Source organism: Scyliorhinus canicula, chromosome 11 (assembly GCF_902713615.1).
Source record: "Scyliorhinus canicula chromosome 11, sScyCan1.1, whole genome shotgun sequence".
NCBI lineage: Eukaryota > Metazoa > Chordata > Chondrichthyes > Carcharhiniformes > Scyliorhinidae > Scyliorhinus > Scyliorhinus canicula.
This window is the reverse complement of record NC_052156.1, coordinates 1,271,369-1,291,238: the sequence shown is the minus strand read 5'-3', so window position 1 is coordinate 1,291,238 and position 19,870 is coordinate 1,271,369. Positions and strand designations below refer to the sequence as shown.

The 19,870-nt window shown below is 51.6% G+C and overlaps 1 protein-coding gene across 1 annotated transcript in view; it reads right to left on the bottom strand.

Moving 5' to 3' along the window:
• LOC119973702 (cytochrome b-c1 complex subunit 1, mitochondrial-like) overlaps nucleotides 1-19,272 on the bottom strand; it is a 33,866-nt gene extending 14,594 nt beyond the window's left edge. Inside the window, 9 exon segments of the mRNA XM_038812082.1 lie at nucleotides 680-823; nucleotides 2,718-2,833; nucleotides 4,728-4,807; nucleotides 12,058-12,256; nucleotides 14,152-14,281; nucleotides 16,982-17,068; nucleotides 17,623-17,763; nucleotides 19,223-19,254; nucleotides 19,257-19,272. Of these exon segments, the coding sequence (XP_038668010.1) occupies nucleotides 680-823; nucleotides 2,718-2,833; nucleotides 4,728-4,807; nucleotides 12,058-12,256; nucleotides 14,152-14,281; nucleotides 16,982-17,068; nucleotides 17,623-17,763; nucleotides 19,223-19,254; nucleotides 19,257-19,272 (945 nt within the window).
• Between the last annotated feature and the right edge of the window lie 598 nt (nucleotides 19,273-19,870).

The window sequence follows — 19,870 nt, the reverse complement described above, 5'->3', positions numbered from 1 at the left end:
GTTGGTAAAAATGGGTCCCCGGAAAAAAAGTTTGAAGAACACTGCTCTAGAGAGTATCTAGAGGTCAGTGTTCCATAGAGAGCATCCTATCCGGCTGCATCACAGCCTGGTATGGCAACTGCTCAGCCCAAGATCGCAAGAAACTGCAGAGTGTGGTGAACTCAGCCCAACGCATCACACAAACTAACCACCCTCACATTGATTCTGTCTACACCTCCCGCTGCCTCAGGAAGGCAGACAGCGTTATCAGAGACCCCTCCCACCCAGGCAGTGCCTTCTTCCAGACCCTACCATCAGGCAGAAGGTACAGAATTCTGAAGACTCGCACATCCAGACATAGGAACAGCTTCTTCCCCACAGCTACTAGACTCCTCAACGCCTCCCCCTCGGACTGATCTGTTCTCTGTAAGAACACTATTCACGACGCCCTGCTGCTCTTCCTCATGTATTTGCTTTGGATGGTCCCTTGTTCCGCACTGTAACCAATCACAATTTGTTGATGTACCATTTGTCAATGTACTTTGTTGGTTATTCTTTTTGTCCACTGTGTACGCACTGTGCACGTTCCCCTTGCCGCAAAAAATACTTTCCACTGTACTTGGGTACATGTGACAATAATATCAATCCTGCAGCTCCAGAAAGAGATCCTCTCACTTCCTGAATTATACCAGCTACTCACCGCCCCTCCCCCATACGTGCGGTCCCAGTTTCCAATGAGTGTGCTGGCAATCGAGAGGGGAACCATATCAGGATTGGACGATCCAACACCCTCCACAGCAATGGCAATGTGTGCTAACGGCATCGCATCATCCCGCACAAGAAGCTGAAATGAAGAAGGAGTGTTCAACCTCACACAACAAAAACAGTTTTCAACTCCATGCACTGAAGTGGCTGACTGTTGCCAGGGTGATGGTAGGCATTAAACCGCGTGGATTAGTGAAGCACATTCTATCCCCCTTCAAAGTCCACGTATGTACAGAAAGCACTGAAAGATAACCAGGGCTGAGATCAGGGAACTTGCAGCTGCACAAGTGATCATGCACACCTGAGGAAAGGAAACTTAAATCGGCCAATGTCTGCCCAATTTCACCATATAACCTGAACCCTAACCCAATCCCAGCGGCTCAGACAGTTCATTACAGAACATTCCCGGCCTGTGTAATGCCGATAAACCCATGCTCAGCTCAGAGCTCAGCTGAAGCCAGTCTCTTCAATTCTGCAACTTGTCTCAAACCTGCTCCAGCCTCAATTCATTAATTCCCTCACCCACTCCCCACCCTCACCGTGACCCATCCCAGCCCCTCACCCACTCCCCACCCTCACCGTGACCCATCCCAGCCCCTCACCCACTCCCCACCCTCACCGTGACCTATCCCGGCCCCTCATTCACTCCCCATCCTCACCGTGACCAATCACAGCCCCTCACCCACTCCCCACCCTCACCGTGACCCATCCCAGCCCCTCACCCACTCCCCACCCTCACCGTGACCAATTCCAGCCCCTCACCCACTCCCCACCCTCACCGTGACCCATCCCAGCCCCTCACTCACTCCCCATCCTCACCGTGACCAATTCCAGCCCCTCACCCACTCCCCACCCTCACCGTGACCCATCCCAGTCCCATACTCACTCCCCACCCTCACCGTGACCCATCCCAGTCCCATACTCACTCCCCAGTGACCAATCCCAGCCCCTCACCCACTCCCCACCGTGACCCATCCCAGTCCCATACTCACTCCCCAGTGACCAATCCCAGCCCCTCACCCACTCCCCACCCTCACCGTGACCCATCACAGCCCCTCACCCACTCCCCACCCTCACCGTGACCCATCCCAGTCCCATACTCACTCCCCAGTGACCAATCCCAGCCCCTCACCCACTCCCCACCCTCACCGTGACCCATCACAGCCCCTCACTCACTCCCCATCCTCACCGTGACCCATCCCAGCCCCTCACCCACTCCCCACCCTCACTGTGACCAATCACAGCCCCTCGCTCACTCCCCAGTGACCAATCCCAGCCCCTCACTCACTCCCCACCCCCATCGAGACCAATCCCAACCTTTCACATTCCCCAGTGGCCAATCACATCCCCATACCCATTCCCCATTGGCCAATCCCAGTCCCTCATCCTCTCCCCAGTAACCAATCCCATCGCCTCCCTTTCTGCACACATTTCCCTTTGCCATTTTAAGGTTTGGTCCCAGTCATTTTCCTGACTGGGTGTCTTTAAGAGCCCTTACTGTTGCCCTGCTTAAATCAGTGAATGTGGCTCACTAAGGAGATGGAAGCGCGGATCTGTCTGTGCCAGATTTAGCACTAGATGAGGAACGGCACAGGGGAAAAGACCAACAGGCTGATGATCTATGAGGGTAGATTGACAGGTTTGTGACACCGTAGGACTAACCCGGGGTGGGCAAACTACGGCCCGCGGGCCGCGTGCGGCCCGCCAAAGGTATTTGGGCGGCCCACCAAGTCATTAAAAAAAAAAATTATAGGGTGGATACGTTGACTTGAGTAGGGTGATCATTGCTCGGCACAACGTCGAGGGCCGAAGGGCCTGTTCTGTGCTGTACTGTTCTATGTTCTATATGAGGCGCCCAGAATCATAACCGGGTGAAGTAATTATTTTACTTAATATACTATGCGGCCCTTTGTGAATTGTGAATTTCTGAATGTGGCCCTTGCACGGAAAAGTTTGCCCACCCCTGGACTAACCTGACTTCCCGTGAAGCGACAAGGAGCCAACACTGGGATTACATCATCCTTGTACTTGAAGGAAACTCCTCCAAAGTGCTGGTTAGCCAGGCCCAGCACCTCGTCATGGCGAATACCTGGTGGAGGTGGGGCAAGAAAGCAGAGCAGACACTGTAATTAACCCACAGACCTCACACTGTAATTAACCCCCAGACCTCACACTGTAATTAACCCCCAGACCTCACACTGTAATTAACCCCCAGACCTCACACTGTAATTAACCCCCAGACCTCACACTCACCCCCACACACTGTAATTAACCCACAGACCTCACACTCACCCCCACACTGTAATTAACCCCCAGACCTCACACTCACCCCCACACACTGTAATTAACCCACAGACCTCACACTCAACCCCACACACTGTAATTAACCCACAGACCTCACACTCACCCCACACACACTGTAATTAACCCACAGACCTCACACTCAACCCCACACACTGTAATTAACCCACAGACCTCATACTCACCCCACACACTGTAATTAACCCACAGACCTCACACTCACCCCCACACACTGTAATTAACCCACAGACCTCACACTCACCCCCACACACTGTAATTAACCCACAGACCTCACACTCACCCCCACGCACTGTAATTAACCCACAGACCTCACACTCAACCCCACACACTGTAATTAACCCACAGACCTCACACTCACCCCCCACACACTGTAATTAACCCACAGACCTCACACTCACCCCCACACACTGTAATTAACCCACAGACCTCACACTCACCCCACACACTGTAATTAACCCACAGACCTCACACTCACCCCCACACACTGTAATTAACCCACAGACCTCACACTCACCCCACACACTGTAATTAACCCACAGACCTCACACTGTAATTAACCACAACCCCACACACACTGTAATTAACCTACAGACGTCACAATCACCCCCACACACTGCAATTAACCCACAGGCATCACAACACTGTAATTAATCCTGAAGTGTTGTAATTGCTTAATTTTACACTGTAATTCTAATGATTGAATGGCACAGCACAGGAGGCCATTGAACCCCGTTCTAACTCTTTGAGAGAGTGATCTAATGACTCCTGTTCCCACTGTCCTTTCCAGATAATGTCCCCCTTCAACATTTATCCATTTCCCCTTTTGAAAGTTACCACTGAATATTATTTTATTTATTGTTTCAGGGGGTGCAGGGGTCACTGGCTGGGGCAGAATCTGCTGCTCATCCCTAATTGCCCTTGAGCTGAGATACTTGCCAGGCTATTTCAGAGTTTGGGGGGGGGGGGGGGGGGGGGGGGGGGGGGGCAGTTAAGATCAACTATGTTGCTTCCAGCGCATTTTCAGGCAGCATATTCCAGATTCCAACAGCTCAGTGCGCGGGTGGCAAGGTACCAGTGGTTAGCACTGTCCCTTCACAGCTCCAGGGTCCCAGGTTCGATTCCCCGCTGGGTCACTGTCTGTGCGGAGTCGGCACGTTTCCTCCGGGTGCTCCGGTTTCCTCCCACAAGTCCAGAAAGACGTGCTGTTGGATAATTTGGACATTCTGAATTTTCTCTCAGTGTACCCGAACAGGCGCCGGAATGTGGCGACTAGGGGCTTTTCACAGTAACTTCATTGCAGTGTTAATGTAAGCCTACTTGTGACAATAATAAAGATTATAAAAGGTATTGTTATAATTAGTTTTCCTTTATTTGCCAATTACCTTCAGCCTGTCTCCTCTAGTTTCCAACCTTTCTACCATTCTAGAGTTCTTTATTTACTCTATCTAAATCACAATTTCAAACAGTTATTAAATAATTAAATAACCTTTTCTGCTATAAGGAGAACAACCTCAACTATCCAGTCTCTCCTTAACTAAATCCCACATCCCTGGTACTAATCTCGGAAATCTCCATTGTACCACATCCCAACACCCTGACTTCCTTCCTGAAGTCCGGTGGAAACTATCCACCAGCTGAGGTCGCGGTCAATCGCTTCTCACCTCCAGATGCAGCCACAACTATTCGGGGAGCTTTGTAATGATTGGCCATGAACTCTGCAAGATTGCTGTGACTCACAGACCTAAACAGCAAAAAGATAATGCTTCAATTGGAAGAAAGAATTAATCAGGTGTTTATTAGAATATTCAATGGCAGGCTGCCCACACGAGAACTTTATTTGGCAAAAAGATTGTACAATTGGCAATGGCGAGACGGGGCAGGTTGGTGCCAAAGAATGAAATTAGATCTAGTTTAGATTTAGATTTGTGTTGAAACAAGCGGATTGAACAGAATCATGGACTATTCACCCCATCTGAGAAATACAAATGAGTGGAGTCACACTACAACGAAACCCCTTAACAGCTGACCGTGGCTAGATTCTCAAAAAAGGAAATTAAAGGCTGCCACCTCAAGTTCATAAGATATAGAAGCAGAATTAGGCCATTTGGCCCAGAGTTCTGCTCTGCCATTCTATCTTGGCTGATATGTTCCTCACCTGTTACCTACAGTGTTACAGACCAAGAACTGGATTGCAAAATCAGCCAGAGCATCTCCTCCCTAGGACACATGACCTAGGAGCGGGAGTCAGCAATTTAGCCTCCTGAGTCTAACACCCTCAAGGTGATCGTGGCTGATCAAGTTACCAAACGGATTAGAACATAACATAAGAACATAAGAACTAGGAGCAGGAGTAGGCCATCTGGCCCCTCGAGCCTGCTCTGCCATTCAATTAGATCATGGCTGATCTTTTGTGGACTCAGCTCCACTTTCGGGCCCGAACACCATAACCCTTAATCCCTTTATTCTTCAAAAAACTATCTATCTTTACCTTAAAAACATGTAATGAAGGAGCCTCAACTGCTTCACTGGGCAAGGAATTCCATAGATTCACAACCCTTTGGGTGAAGAAGTTCCTCCTAAACTCAGTCCTAAATCTACTTCCCCTTATTTTGAGGCTATGTACCCTAGTTCTGCTGTCACCCGCCAGTGGAAACAACCTGCCCGCATCTATCCTATCTATTCCCTTCATAATTTTAAATGTTTCTATAAGATCCCCCCTCATCCTTCTAAAATCTAACGAGTACAGTCCCAGTCTACTCAACCTCTCCTCATAATCCAACCCCTTCAGCTCTGGGATTAACCTAGTGAATCTCCTCTGCACACCCTCCAGCGCCAGTACGTCCTTTCTCAAGTAAGGAGACCAAAACTGAACACAATACTCCAGGTGTGGCCGCACTAACACCTTATACAATTGCAACATAACCTCCCTAGTCTTAAACTCCATCCCTCTAGCAATGAAGGACAAAATTCCATTTGCCTTCTTAATCACCTGTTGCACTTGTAAACCAACCTTCTGTGACTCATGCACTAGCACACCCAAGTCTCTCTGAACAGCGGCATGCTTTAATATTTTATCGTTTAAATAATAATCCCGTTTGCTGTTATTCCTACCAAAATGGATAACCTCACATTTGTCAACATTGTATTCCATCTGCTAGACCTGAGCCCATTCACTTAACCTATCCAAATCCCTCTGCAGACTTCCAGTATCCTCTGCACTTTTCGCTTTACCACTCATCTTAGTGTCATCTGCAAACTTGGACACATTGCCCTTGGTCCCCAACTCCAAATCATCTATGTAAATTGTGAACAATTGTGGGCCCAACACGGATCCCTGAGGGACACCACTAGCTACTGATTGCCAACCAGAGAAACACCCATTTATCCCAACTCTTTGCTTTCTATTAATTAACCAATCCTCTATCCATCCTACTACTTTACCCTTAATGCCATGCATCTTTATCTTATGCAGCAACCTTTTGTGTGGCACCTTGTCAAAGGCTTTCTGGAAATCCAGATATACCACATCCATCGGCTCCCCGTTATCTACTGCACTGGTAATGTCCTCAAAAAATTCCACTAAATTAGTTAGGCATGACCTGCCTTTTACAAACCCATGCTGCGTCTGCCCAATGGGACAATTTCTATCCAGATGCCTCGCAATTTCTTCCTTGATGATAGATTCCAGCATCTTCCCTACTACCGAAGTTAAGCTCACTGGCCTATAATTTCCTGCTTTCTGCCTACCTCCTTTTTTAAACAGTGGCGTCACGTTTGCTAATTTCCAATCCACCGGGACCACCCCAGAGTCTAGTGAATTTCAGTAAATTATCACTAGTGCATCTGCAATTTCCCTAGCCATCTCTTTTAGCACTCTGGGATGCATTCCATCAGGGCCAGGAGACTTGTCTACCTTTAGCCCCATTAGCTTGCCCATCACTCCCTCCTTAGTGGTAACAATCCTCTCAAGGTCCTCACCTGTCATAGTCCCATTTCTATCAGTCGCTGGCATGTTATTGGAGGTCTCCCACCACCCCTTCATCCGGAGTCAGCCCTTCCCAAAAAAGATACCACACAAAGGACACTGAAAAGATAAAGTAAGGAAATCCACCCAAGACGGCCACTGAGCAAAGTCAGCTGGCTCGGCAAAGGAGAACCAAGAGACACCAGCTGCAAACGAACACTTACACCACCCTTCCTCTTCAACAACACCACACTGACAGATTTCCGCTAAAATCCTTCTTGGTTTTGTCTCTTCTGGGCACCTCAGAAAGGTACAAACTCTATTCCACTAAATTACAAGGATTCCTGAAAAGTAAACAGTCTATGGTGCCAGAAAGAAGGGCAAAAGGATTAGCAAGCCACCTTGCCCGCATTCTCACCCTTTCACTTCGCCATCGCAAGCCTGATACTTTATAATTTATATTAAAGGCATAGTGAGGGGAGCTAGATTTGCAGATGATACAAAGATAGGTAGGAAAGTATGTTGTCAAGAGCACATAAGGAGTTTGCAGATAGATATGGAGAGTGGACGTGGAGAGGATGTTTCCAGTTGTAGGAAAAACTAGAAGCAGAGGACACAATCTCAGACGAAAGGGACGATCCTTTAAAACAGAGATCAGGAGGAATTTCTTCAGCCAGAGGGTGGTGAATCTGTGGAACACTTTGCCGCAGACGGTTGGGGAGGCCAAATTGAGTGTCTTTAAGACAGAGGTAGGTGGGGAGAAGGCAGGAGAATGGGAATCAGAAAAATATCAGCCATGATTGAATGGCGGAGCAGACTCGATGGACCGAGTGGCCTAATTCTGCTCCTATGTCTTATGGATATTGATAAGTTGAGTGAGTGGGTAAAACTCTGGCAGGTGGGAGTATAATATGGGAAATTGTGAAAGTGTTCACTTTGGCAGGAAGAATAAAAAGGCTGAATATTACTTAAATGGAGATTGACTGCAGAATGCCAAAGTGCAGAGGGTTCAAAGTTCTCATGGAGGGGTCACAAATAGTTAGCATGGAGGTGCGACATGTAATCACTTTTTGAAAAAGGTTTCGCGTAATGTATTCAGGGGAGTTTTTTGTATCAATATGCAGAAGGCCCAACAAGAGATAGAGCAGAGCTGGATCTGATTCTGGGGAATGAGACCAGACAAGTGCTCAATGTGGCAATGGGGGAGTATTTTAGTGATAGCGACCATAACACGGTACGGTTCAAATTTGTTATGGACAAGGAAAAAGATGGCCTACAGATGACAAGGCAGATTTTACTAAAATAAGGCAGGATCTGTCCAATGTTGACTAAGAACAGCTTCTTGTGGGGAAATCTACAGCAACAGCAGAGGGCATTCAAAAAGGAAATGGGGAGAGTACATATTCAACATGTTTCCTCAAGGGGGAAATGTAGGAGCAATAGGTTCAGGGAACCCTGGATGTCTAGGACAATCCAGGACTGGAAAAGGAGGAAGAGAAAGGCTTTTAGCAAGTCCAAAGGGAGAAATTCAACTGCAGCCCAAGCGGAATATAGGAAGTGCCAGAGGAAATTTAAGAAAACAATAAGAGCAAAAAGGGGGGTGAAAAAGGATTTGCGAATGAGATTAGGGCGAGCCCCAAGATATTCTATAAATGCATTAAGGGGAAGAGGTTAACCAGGGAAAGAGTAGGGCCCATTAGAGACCAAAGGGGCAATCTGTGTGAAGCCATACGACATTGATACGGTGTAGGTACAGAATTCAGGATATGGGACTGTGAGGACCTTGAGCAGTTTGACAAAGGAAGTGAGGGGGTTTTGGAGGCTTTGGCAGGCTTAAAAATAGACAAATCCCCAGGCCTGGATGAATTGCATCCCAGGCTGTTGTGGGAGGCGAGGTAGAAAATTACAGGGGCTCTGACACAGGTTTTAATTCCTCTCTGGCCATGGGGGAAGTGCCCAATTAATTTTTTCTTTTTTAAATTTAAAGTGCCCAATTAATTTTTTTTACAATTAAAGTGTGACCAATCCACCTAACCTGGGTTTTGGGGGTGAGATCCACGCTACAAATGATATAAAAATACTTTTCATCGTACTTCGGTATATGCGACAGTAAATCAATCAGATGAGAACATGGGGGAATTATAAGTTTACAGACAAAACCAAGATTGGCAGGGTGGCTAACAGTGAAGAAGAGGGCCGAAGGTTACAGGAAGATATAGATGGGTTGGTCAGATGGGCAGAGAATTGGCAGATGGTATTTAACCCTGAGAAGTGCGAGGTGATGCATTTTGGAAGAAGAATCAGGAGCAGAGTGTATGTAATGACTGGAAGGACATTAGGAAGCTCAGAGGAACAGATGGATCTTGGGGTACTTGTTCAAGGATCCCCGAAGACGGCAGAGTACGTGAATAGGGTGGTTAAGAAGGCAGATGGGACACAGGCCTTAATCAGTTGCGGCCTAGAATATAAGAGCAAGGAGGTTATGTTGAAGCTGTACAGAACGTTGGTTAGGCCACAGCTGGAGCACTGTGTGCAGTTCTGGTCACCTCACTATAGGAAGGTTATTGCACTGGAGGGGGTACAGAGGAGATTTGCCAGGATGGTGTCTGGAATGGAGCATCTGAGCTACAAGGAGAGACTGGGTAGGCTGGGATTGTTTTCTTTGGAGCAGAGAAGGCTGAAGGGGGTATGATTGAGGTGAATAAGATTACAAGAGATTTGGACAGAGTAAATAGGAAGCTGCTGTTCCTCTTGGTTGATGGTTCAATCACAAGGTGGCATTGTTTTATTGCGAGGGGCAGGAGATTCCGAGGCAATCTGAGAACAGTTTCACTCAGAGGGTGGTGAGAATTCGGAAGGCACGGCCTGGGAAGATAGTGGAGGCTGGAAACCTCACCTTTAAAAAGCAATTGAACGAGCACTTGTAACACCATCACATTCGAGGATACGGGACAAGTGCTGGTAAATGAGATTAGCGTGAGATTTATGGGGTAGTTATTGTTGGTGCAGACTCGATGGGCTGTAGGGCCTTTTCTGTGCTGTATCACTCTACCATTCTATCAATGACAAATGGAATTCAATCTGGATAAGTGAGAAGATGCAGTTGGGCAGGACTAACAAGGCAAGGGAATACATGATAAATGGCAGGACCCTGGGAAGCACCGATGATCAGAGGGACCTTTGGGTACATGTACACCCGTCCCTTAAGGTAGCAGAGCAGGTGGATACAGTGGTTAAGGAGGCAGATGGTACAATTGCCTTTATTAGCCGAGGCATAAAGTTTAAGAGCAGGGAGGTTATGCTGGAAGTGAGGGCCAAAGGGCCTGTTCAGTGCTATACTTTTCCTTGTTCTGTGTATAAAACATTGCTTCAGCCACAGCTAGGGTATTGTGTGCAGTTCTGGAATCCACATTCTAGGAGGGATGTGATAGCACTGGAAAGGGTGCAGAGGAGATTTACCAGGATGTTGCCTGGGCCGGAGAGTTCCAGCTATGAGGAGAGATTGGATAGACTGGGGTTGTTTTCCTTGGAGCAGAGAAGACTGAGGGGGGACAGGATTGAGATGTATAAAATTATGAGGGGCATAGATAGACAGGAAGAAACTTTTCCCCTGGGGGGAGGTATCAATGGCCAGGGGACAGAGATTTAAGGTAAGGGGCAGGAGGTTTAGAGGGGATGTGAGGAAAAACCTTTTCACCCGGAGTCTGGAACTCGCTGCCTGAAAGGGTGGTGGAGGCAGAGACCTCATAACATTTAAACAGTATTTAGATGAGCACTTGCGATGCCCAGGACAGACAAGGCTATGGGCCAAGTGCCGGAAAATGGGATTAGAATAGTTAAGTGATTTGTTTTGACCGGCACAGATGCGATGGGCTGAAGGACCTTTTCTGGCTCTAAACCGTTACATCTGCAAAGAGCAATGAAACTGGGCAAACCGCCTGGCATCGGCCGAGGCACCAGAAACAATAACAAACCCAGCCCTGTTGACCCTGCAAAGCCGAATTGCCAACCTCTGGGGACTTGTGCCAGAATTGGGTCAGCTCTCTCACAGGCTTGTCGAGCAACAGCCTGACACAGTCATTCTGATGGACAATATTCCAGGCCCATGTGGTGTAGGTATGCCCACAGACACAGGCTACAGTGCCAGGGACCTGGGTGGCACAGTGGTTAGCACTGCTACCTCACAGCACATGGGATCTGGGTGGCACGGTGGCAGAGGTTAGCACTGCTGCCTCAGTGTCAGGGACCCGGGTGGCAGCGGTTAGCACTGCTGCTTCACAGCACCAGGGACCCGGGTTCAAATCCAACCTTGGGTCACTGTCTGTCACGTTCTCCGTGGGTTTCCTCCGGGTGCTCCGGTTTCTGAACTTGTCCTGTGTACCCGAACAGGCGCCGGAATGTGGCGACTAGGGGCTTTTCACAGTAACTTCGTTGATGCCTACTTGTGACAATAAGCGATTATTATTATCATTCCATCTCAATACCCCAGAGAGAGCAACCTTCCTGAGCAAGATACAACAGCAGATATTCTTTGGATCAAGGAATGATAAATACGGAAAGTCACTAACAAGTTCCGTGTTACAGACGCTGCGGATGGCAGACTTTGAACAACCACAGTGAGAGTGCTCCTTGCTGAATAGATTGAGCCTCTGAACAGCCAACCTCCCCCCGCTGGGCTCTCAGTACAACCTTCCCCCCCCCCCCCCGGGCTCTCAGTACAACCTCCCCCACTGGGCCCTCAGTACAGCCTCCCTCCCGCTGAGCCCTCAGTACAACCTCCCCCCCCCTGAGCCCTCAGTACAGCCTCCCTCCCGCTGAGCCCTCAGTACAGCCTCCCTCCCGCTGAGCCCTCAGTACAGCCTCCCTCCCGCTGAGCCCTCAGTACAACCACCCTCGTTGGGTTTGGTTTCGGGGATTTGAATTTATTAAATAAAAAAATTAACAAATCACCAGCCTCCCGGGGGTCGTTAGGGATGGAAAACAAATGCCAGCAATGGCCACACAAAAAAACAAAATCCCCCACTCACTTGATGTTGTCAGTGGGCCCCACCACTGTGTAGCCTAGGGGTGTTCCCTGGAAGGCAGTGGAATGAAGATGATCAAAGACCACCTCCTCCAAGTTATTCTCCATCTCCTGCACCTCCTGCAGGATCAGCTTCCGTCCATGTTCCACGTCAGGTTCTGATAGTGAATTGTTCTGTATCAGATCACCGAGGAGTTCCACAGCTGCAAAGGGAAATACATCGGTTGAATTGGGTGTGACTGTAACTTTGATTTATTGTCACATGGGGATGAGAAAATATCAGCCATGAGTGAATGGCAGACAGACTCGATGGGCCGAGTGGCCTAATTCTGCTCCTATGTCTTATGATACCAAAGTACAGTGAAAAGTATTTTTCTGTGGCCGAGGGAATGTACACAGTACGTAGATAGTAGACAAAAAGAATAATCAACAGAGCACATTGACAAATGGTACATCATCAGTGATTGGTTACATTAGTGAGCAAGCTGCTGTAACTAGCATTTTATGAGCACTTCAAATGGAGCAGCAATCAGCAGAGCTTTACATTAACAGCTGCGAGACCAGTTTAACAGGGCAGTAACTAGTAAAGTTTACCAATTCACCTGTAGCAGTAACTCAATGTGAGACTAGTTAACATAAACAGTAAATAACAGTGTGATTCAGTCATTCATGGTTGCCTGACACCGATTTCTCTCCCCCCCCACCCCCCCATTCATTGTTGGCACATTGCAGGTTAGGGTTTCCATTGTAACCAGGACCCCTCCCTGCCCCGGCTCACTAAAGAAAGCACAAATATCAATCAGGATCACAGAAATATACAGCACAGAAGAGGCCCTTCGGCCCATCAAGTCTGCACTGACACACGGCACCAAAACAATTCTTTCAACCAATTGCTGGGGGAGTAATGGCTGAGCCCAATTCTCTTGTACATTTCCACTGAGGTTCTTACAGACCGAGGGTCTGATCGTGGGGCGCCTGGACCCAGGGACCTCGGAGTCTGGGTCAATAAGGGAGGCCTGCTGACCCGAGGACCAAGGCCAGTGCTGTAAACGTACTGCGACCAGCCAGTGAGATCCCAGGGTGGGAACCGCAGGTCCTGGCTGGTGCTGATTCTGGACACGCGCACATTTCCTTTATATTGTGTAAGTTTCAAATGAATCGAGAGAAAAATGTTAAAATGATTTACACAATTAAATAGTAAAAGACTGTGGGAAACGTAGATGGTGACGCGGTGACAATGGAGCAGTAACCCAGAGGCCCAGGGTAATGCTCTGCAAACACAGGTTCAAATCCCACAACAGCATCTATGGAATTTAAATTCAAGAATAAACGTTTGGAATTGAAATCATTCTCATGAATGGTGACAATGAAAGTTGTAAAAACCCATCTGGTTCACTAACAGCCGTTAGGGAAGGAAATCTGCCGTCCTTACCCAGTCTGGCCCTGGTCTGGGCAGCACAGTGGTTAGCACTGTGGCTTCACAGCGCCAGGGTCCCAGGTCCGATTCCCCGCTGCGTCATTGTCCTTGCGGAGTCTGCACGTTCTCCCTGTGTCTGCGTGGGTTTCCTCCGGGTGCTCCGGTTTCCTCCCACAGTCCAAAGGCGTGCAGGTTAGGTGGGGATTGGCCGTGATAAATTGCCCTTAGTGACCAAAGAGGTTAGGTGGAGTTATTGGGTTACAGGGATAGGGTGGAAGTGAGGGCTTAAATGGGTCGGTGCAAACTCGATGGGCCGAATGGCCTCCTTCTGCACTATGTTCTACGTACACGTGACTCCAGACCCACAGCAATGTGGTTGACCCTTAACTGCCCCTGAATCATTCCGTTTGAGGGCAATTAGGGATGGGGAGACAGTGCTGGCTTATCCAGTGACAACACCCCCCCCCCCCCCCCCCCTTGAAAGAAAAAAAAGGGAACTAACTGAACTGTTTACGAAAGAGCATCAGCACAATGGGCCAAATGGCCTCCTTTCCTGCAAGATTCTGTGCGAAATATACATACCAGTTTTGGAGTGTACATTAATGCAAATCCTGGTTACAGATAAAAGCACCAAATAAAGATTCAGATTATCCCTAAAAATACAGTGGGAATGTTCAGCACCTTTTGGCAAATCCTTGACCAAAGACTTCATGTAGTAGGCAGTGTGTTCGCGGGAAGTGTAGGCACTCAGGTGAGCCCCCAGGCTCTCCACCTCCTCCTCCAAAACCAGCTGAGAATGTTTCTTGGTTCCCTGAAAACAGAATGATTTAACATTTCAAACTAGTTTTCCGAAATATTCCATTGTACAGACAAATCCTGCCGCCTATCCCGGGAGACGGCCAATCCCGGGGCAGGGAGGCAGCAGCTGGAGGGCCCAGATCCTACAACCAGTGTCATTCGAGTCTTGTTCCAGGATCCAACCTCCGCCCTTTCAGTCACCAATACTTTATTTGTTCAGGGGAGGGATGGAGATTCATTAATTTCCCAGCCTCGTGTTTGTCCGGCGAGACTATAATCGGTCAATTTGTTCCCGTCCATGTACCAGAGAGGCTCGTGGGATGGTGATTTCTGGTGGGGAATCCAGGGCGAATCACTGTTTTAAGGAAAATCCTTTGTGACGGAATGAACCCTACTCTGAGCCATTCTGTAAAAAACGGATTTGTCTGTATCCGGCCCTCCCCCTCACTCCCCCACTACACCCAGAGATATTATTGCTCACGACCCAATTCTCCGGAACCGGACACAACAAAAACTCCACACACATTACCATCAAAATAAGTTAATGCTCAAGTCCATCACCCCACCACAACCCATCAGGAATCTGTATCCACCATCCCGCCAGGAATCAGTATCCACCATCCCGCCAGGAATCAGTATCCACCATCCCCACCAGGAATCAGAACCCACCACCCACCAGGAATCAGTATCCACCATCCCGCCAGGAATCAGTATCCACCATCCCACCAGGAATCAGTATCCACCATCCCACCAGGAATCAGTATCCACCATCCCACCAGGAATCAGTATCCACCATCCCACCAGGAATCAGTATCCACCATCACACCGGGAATCAGTATCCACCATCCCACCAGGAATCAGTATCCCCATCCCGCCAGGAATCAGTATCCATCACTCCACCAGGAATCAGTATCCACCATCTGCCAGGAATCAGTATCCACCATCCTGCCAGGAATCAGTATCCACCATCCCACCAGGAATCAGTATCCACCATCCCACCAGGAATCAGTATCCACCATCCGCCAGGAATCTATCCACCATCCCACCAGGAATCAGTATCCACCATCCCACCAGGAATCAGTATCCACCATCCTGCCAGGAATCAGTATCCACCATCCTGCCAGGAATCAGTATCCATCACTCCACCAGGAATCAGTATCCACCATCCCGCCAGGAATCAGTATCCATCACTCCACCAGGAATCAGTATCCACCATCCGCCAGGAATCTATCCACCATCCCCACCAGGAATCAGTATCCACCATCCCACCAGGAATCTATCCACCATCCACCAGGAATCAGTATCCACCATCCTGCCAGGACTCAGTATCCCCATCCCACCAGGAATCAGTATCCACCACCCCCACCAGGAATCAGTATCCCCATCCCACCAGGAATCAGTATCCACCATCCCCACCAGGAATCAGTATCCACCATCCCACCAGGAATCAGTATCCACCATCCGCCAGGAATCTATCCACCATCCCACCAGGAATCAGTATCCACCATCCCACCAGGAATCAGTACCCACCATCCTGCCAGGAATCAGTATCCACCATCCCACCAGGAATCAGTATCCACCATCCCGCCAGGAATCAGTATCCATCACTCCACCAGGAATCAGTATCCACCATCCGCCAGGAATCTATCCACCATCCCCACCAGGAATCAGTATCCACCATCCCACCAGGAATCTATCCACCATCCCACCAGGAATCAGTATCCACCATCCCCACCAGGAATCAGTATCCCCATCCCACCAGGAATCAGTATCCACCATCCCCACCAGGAATCAGTATCCACCATCCCACCAGGAATCAGTATCCACCATCCGCCAGGAATCTATCCACCATCCCACCAGGAATCAGTACCCACCATCCCACCAGGAATCAGTACCCCACCATCCTGCCAGGAATCAGTATCCATCACTCCACCAGGAATCAGTATCCACCATCCCGCCAGGAATCAGTATCCATCACTCCACCAGGAATCAGTATCCACCATCCGCCAGGAATCTATCCACCATCCCCACCAGGAATCAGTATCCACCATCCCACCAGGAATCTATCCACCATCCCACCAGGAATCAGTATCCACCATCTCCACCAGGAATCAGTATCCCCATCCCACCAGGAATCAGTATCCACCATCCCCACCAGGAATCAGTATCCACCATCCCACCAGGAATCAGTATCCACCATCCGCCAGGAATCTATCCACCATCCCACCAGGAATCAGTACCCACCATCCCACCAGGAATCAGTACCCACCATCCTGCCAGGAATCAGTATCCACCATCCCACCAGGAATCAGTATCCACCATCCCACCAGGAATCAGTATCCAACAAGTTGCCAAGTCAACACTTCCGAATCCCAAGCACTCACTCTTTATGAGTTTTATGTTGCCTCTTTGCCAATCACCTTGAATCTGTGCCCACAAAATCGGAATCCTGGAAATCAGAAATAAAATCATAAAATGCTGGATAAACCCAGCAGATCTGGCAGTTTCTGTGGGGAGGGAAGCAGAGTGAAAGTTTACACTGAACTCATATTGAACTCGGAATGTTCCACCAGCAGTTTTTGTAGAAACTCTCTTGTAAACAGGGCGCCCTCGGACCCAGTCCCTCCCACCCATTATTGGGGGGGGGGGGGGGGGGGGGGGCTCTCTTGCACTGGCCGTTCTGACCCACAGGAGAGGCATTCCAGTAGCCTACCTTCAGAACGACATGTTCCAGGAAGTTTGAAACTCCATTATTTTTCTCGTTTTCGTATCGGCTTCCAACCTCAATCCACACACCAACCTGCGCAGGGAGAGCATAGTTAGAGCAACCATTCAACAACAATGCTGGTCTACACCCGAACACAGGCCACACCATCCTGCTCTGCGCTAAGTATGCACTGTGCCACCGACCACAGTAACATACACAGTTAGTCCCAGAGCCAGGAAAATAACTCTGGCTCCAGCTCAACAGCAGCTACTAAAACAGCAGTGCACAGTCCACCGGTCTTGAGTGATGTCAGCATCTGCGATGCCCTACATAGCCAAATAGTTGATGAGATTCACTGTCCAAAGTATCACAATAAAGTGATGTTGAAAGAGGGACCGGAGGGGTGGCAGGAGCATATTGAGCTTGGGGAAAAAGAAGAGTTGGAACTGTGAAGAGGAGAGAAAGAGAAACATTGTCCAGAAAAGAGGAAGGAAGAGCTGGTGCCACATAAAGGGATGAGTTTAATTTTGGGTGTGGGGGGCTGGCTGGTTCCCCCAACCCCACCCAGAGCAACAACATTGAGCCGCCTTCTCAGGAAGAGAAGTCAGTCGAGCTTCCAGGAACAACACTGAAGGATGGTCACTCACCGTACATGTGGGATGGTCAGACTCGGCCGTGGCCACTCGCACCCCATTCTCTAGGCTCGACAGCTGGGTCTCGGGAATATTGGCGATGGTTTCAGCGAAGGAGACAGAGCTCCGAAACCGCCCGGCGGCCAACGCAGACGGCTAGACAGCGGGTGGGGGGGGGGGTTAGGGGAGAAGAGAGAGAATGAGACATGGACTCAGACACCATCTCCCTCACCCCGACACCCCTCTCACCCCTCCGACCCCCCCTCTCACCCATCCGAACCCCCTCTCACCCTCCAACCTCCACCCCCCCCCCAACATCCTCCGACCCCCCTCTCACCCCTCCGACCCCCATCACCCCGACCACCCCCATAGACCCCCTCTCACCCCTCCGACCCCCCATCACCCCGACAACCCCCATCACCCCAACCCCCCCATTTCTGACCCCCCCTCACCCCTCCAACCCCCTCACCCCTCCGACTCCCCCCTCTCAACCCCCATCACACCGACCCCCCCTCACCCTCCGACCCCCCCTCTCACCCCTCCGACCCCCCCTCTCACCCCTCCGACCCCCCCTCTCACCCCTGACCCCCCCCACATCCCTCCGACCCCCCTCACCCCTCCGACCCCCATCACCCCCTCCGACCCCCATCACCCCTCCGACCCCCATCACCCCCTCCGACCCCCATCACCCCCTCCGACCCCCATCACCCCTCCGACCCCCATCACCCCTCCGACCCCCATCACCCCCGACCCCCCCCATTTCTGACCCCCCCCACCCCTCCAACCCCCTCTCCCTCCGACCCCTCCCCTCGCCCCCCGACTCCCTCTCACCCCTCCAAACCCCCATCACACCGACCCCCCCTCACCCCTCCGACCCCCCCTCTCACCCCTCCGACCCCCCATCACACCGACCCCCCCCCCCCCTCCGACCCCCCCCTCCACCCCTCTGACCCCCCCCTCTCACCCCCCTCCGACCCCCCTCTCACCCCTCCGACCCCCATCACCCCGACCCCCTCTCACCCCTCCGACCCCCACCCCCCGACCACCCCCATCACCCCGACCCCCCCATTACCCCTCCAACCCCCTCTCCCCTCCGACCCCCTCGCCCCTCCGACTCCCCCCTCTCACCCCTCCAAACCCCCATCACACCGACCCCCCTCTCACCCCTCCGACCCCCCCTCTCACCCCTCCGACCCCCCCTCACCCCTCCGACCCCCCTCACCCCTCCGACCCCCCCTCACCCCTCCGACCCCCCCCTCACCCCTCCGACCCCCCCCTCACCCCTCCGACCCCCCCCCCCCTCACCCCTCCGAACCCCCCCCCCCCTCACCCCTCCGACCCCCCCCCCCCCTCACCCCTCCGACCCCCCCCCCCTCACCCCTCCGACCCCCCCCCCCCCCCTCACCCCTCCGACCCCCCCCCCCCCCCCTCCGACCTTCCCCGGGGCTCCGGATCCCCCGCGGCCTCTGTTTGACCTTCGCGGTTGGGCGCTTCCCCCGTCCCACGGGAGCTTCCACGTCCCCCGGGAGCCTCCCCTCCTCCACCCCGTCGCCCACCGCGGTCTCTGGGTCCCGGTGACCCCCGACGTCTCCCCTCCCGCCGCCCGGACACTCACTTTGCCGCCGCGAAGCAGAGCCGACCCCGCGCGGAAACAGCCGCCGCCATCTTGCTTTCCAGTCACCCGAGGTCTCACTCCTCCCGTCACAGCGCCACCCCGCGGCTCGGAGGACTCACTCCTCCCGTCACAGCGCCACCCCGCGGCTCGGAGGACTCACTCCTCCCGTCACAGCGCCACCCCCGCGGCCGGAGGCCTCACTCCTCCCGCCACAGCGCCACCCCGCGGCCTGGAGGACTCACTCCTGCCGTGACAGCGCCACCCCGCGGCCCGGAGGACTCACTCCTCCTGTTACAGCGCCACCCCGCGGCCCGGAGGACTCACTCCTCCCGTCACAGCACCACCCCGCGGCCCGGAGGACTCACTCCTCCCGTCACAGCGCCACCCCGCGGCCCGGAGGACTCACTCCTCCCGCCACAGCGCCACCCCACGGCCCGGAGGATTCACTCCTATCATCACAGCGCCACCCCGCGGCCCGGAGGACCCACTCCTCCTGTCACAGCGCCACCCCGCGGCCCGTAGGACTCACTCCTCCCGTCACTGCGCCATCCCGCGGCCCGGAGGATTCACTCCTCCCGCCACAGCGCCACCCCACGGCCCGGAGGATTCACTCCTATCATCACAGCGCCACCCCGCGGCCCGGAGGAA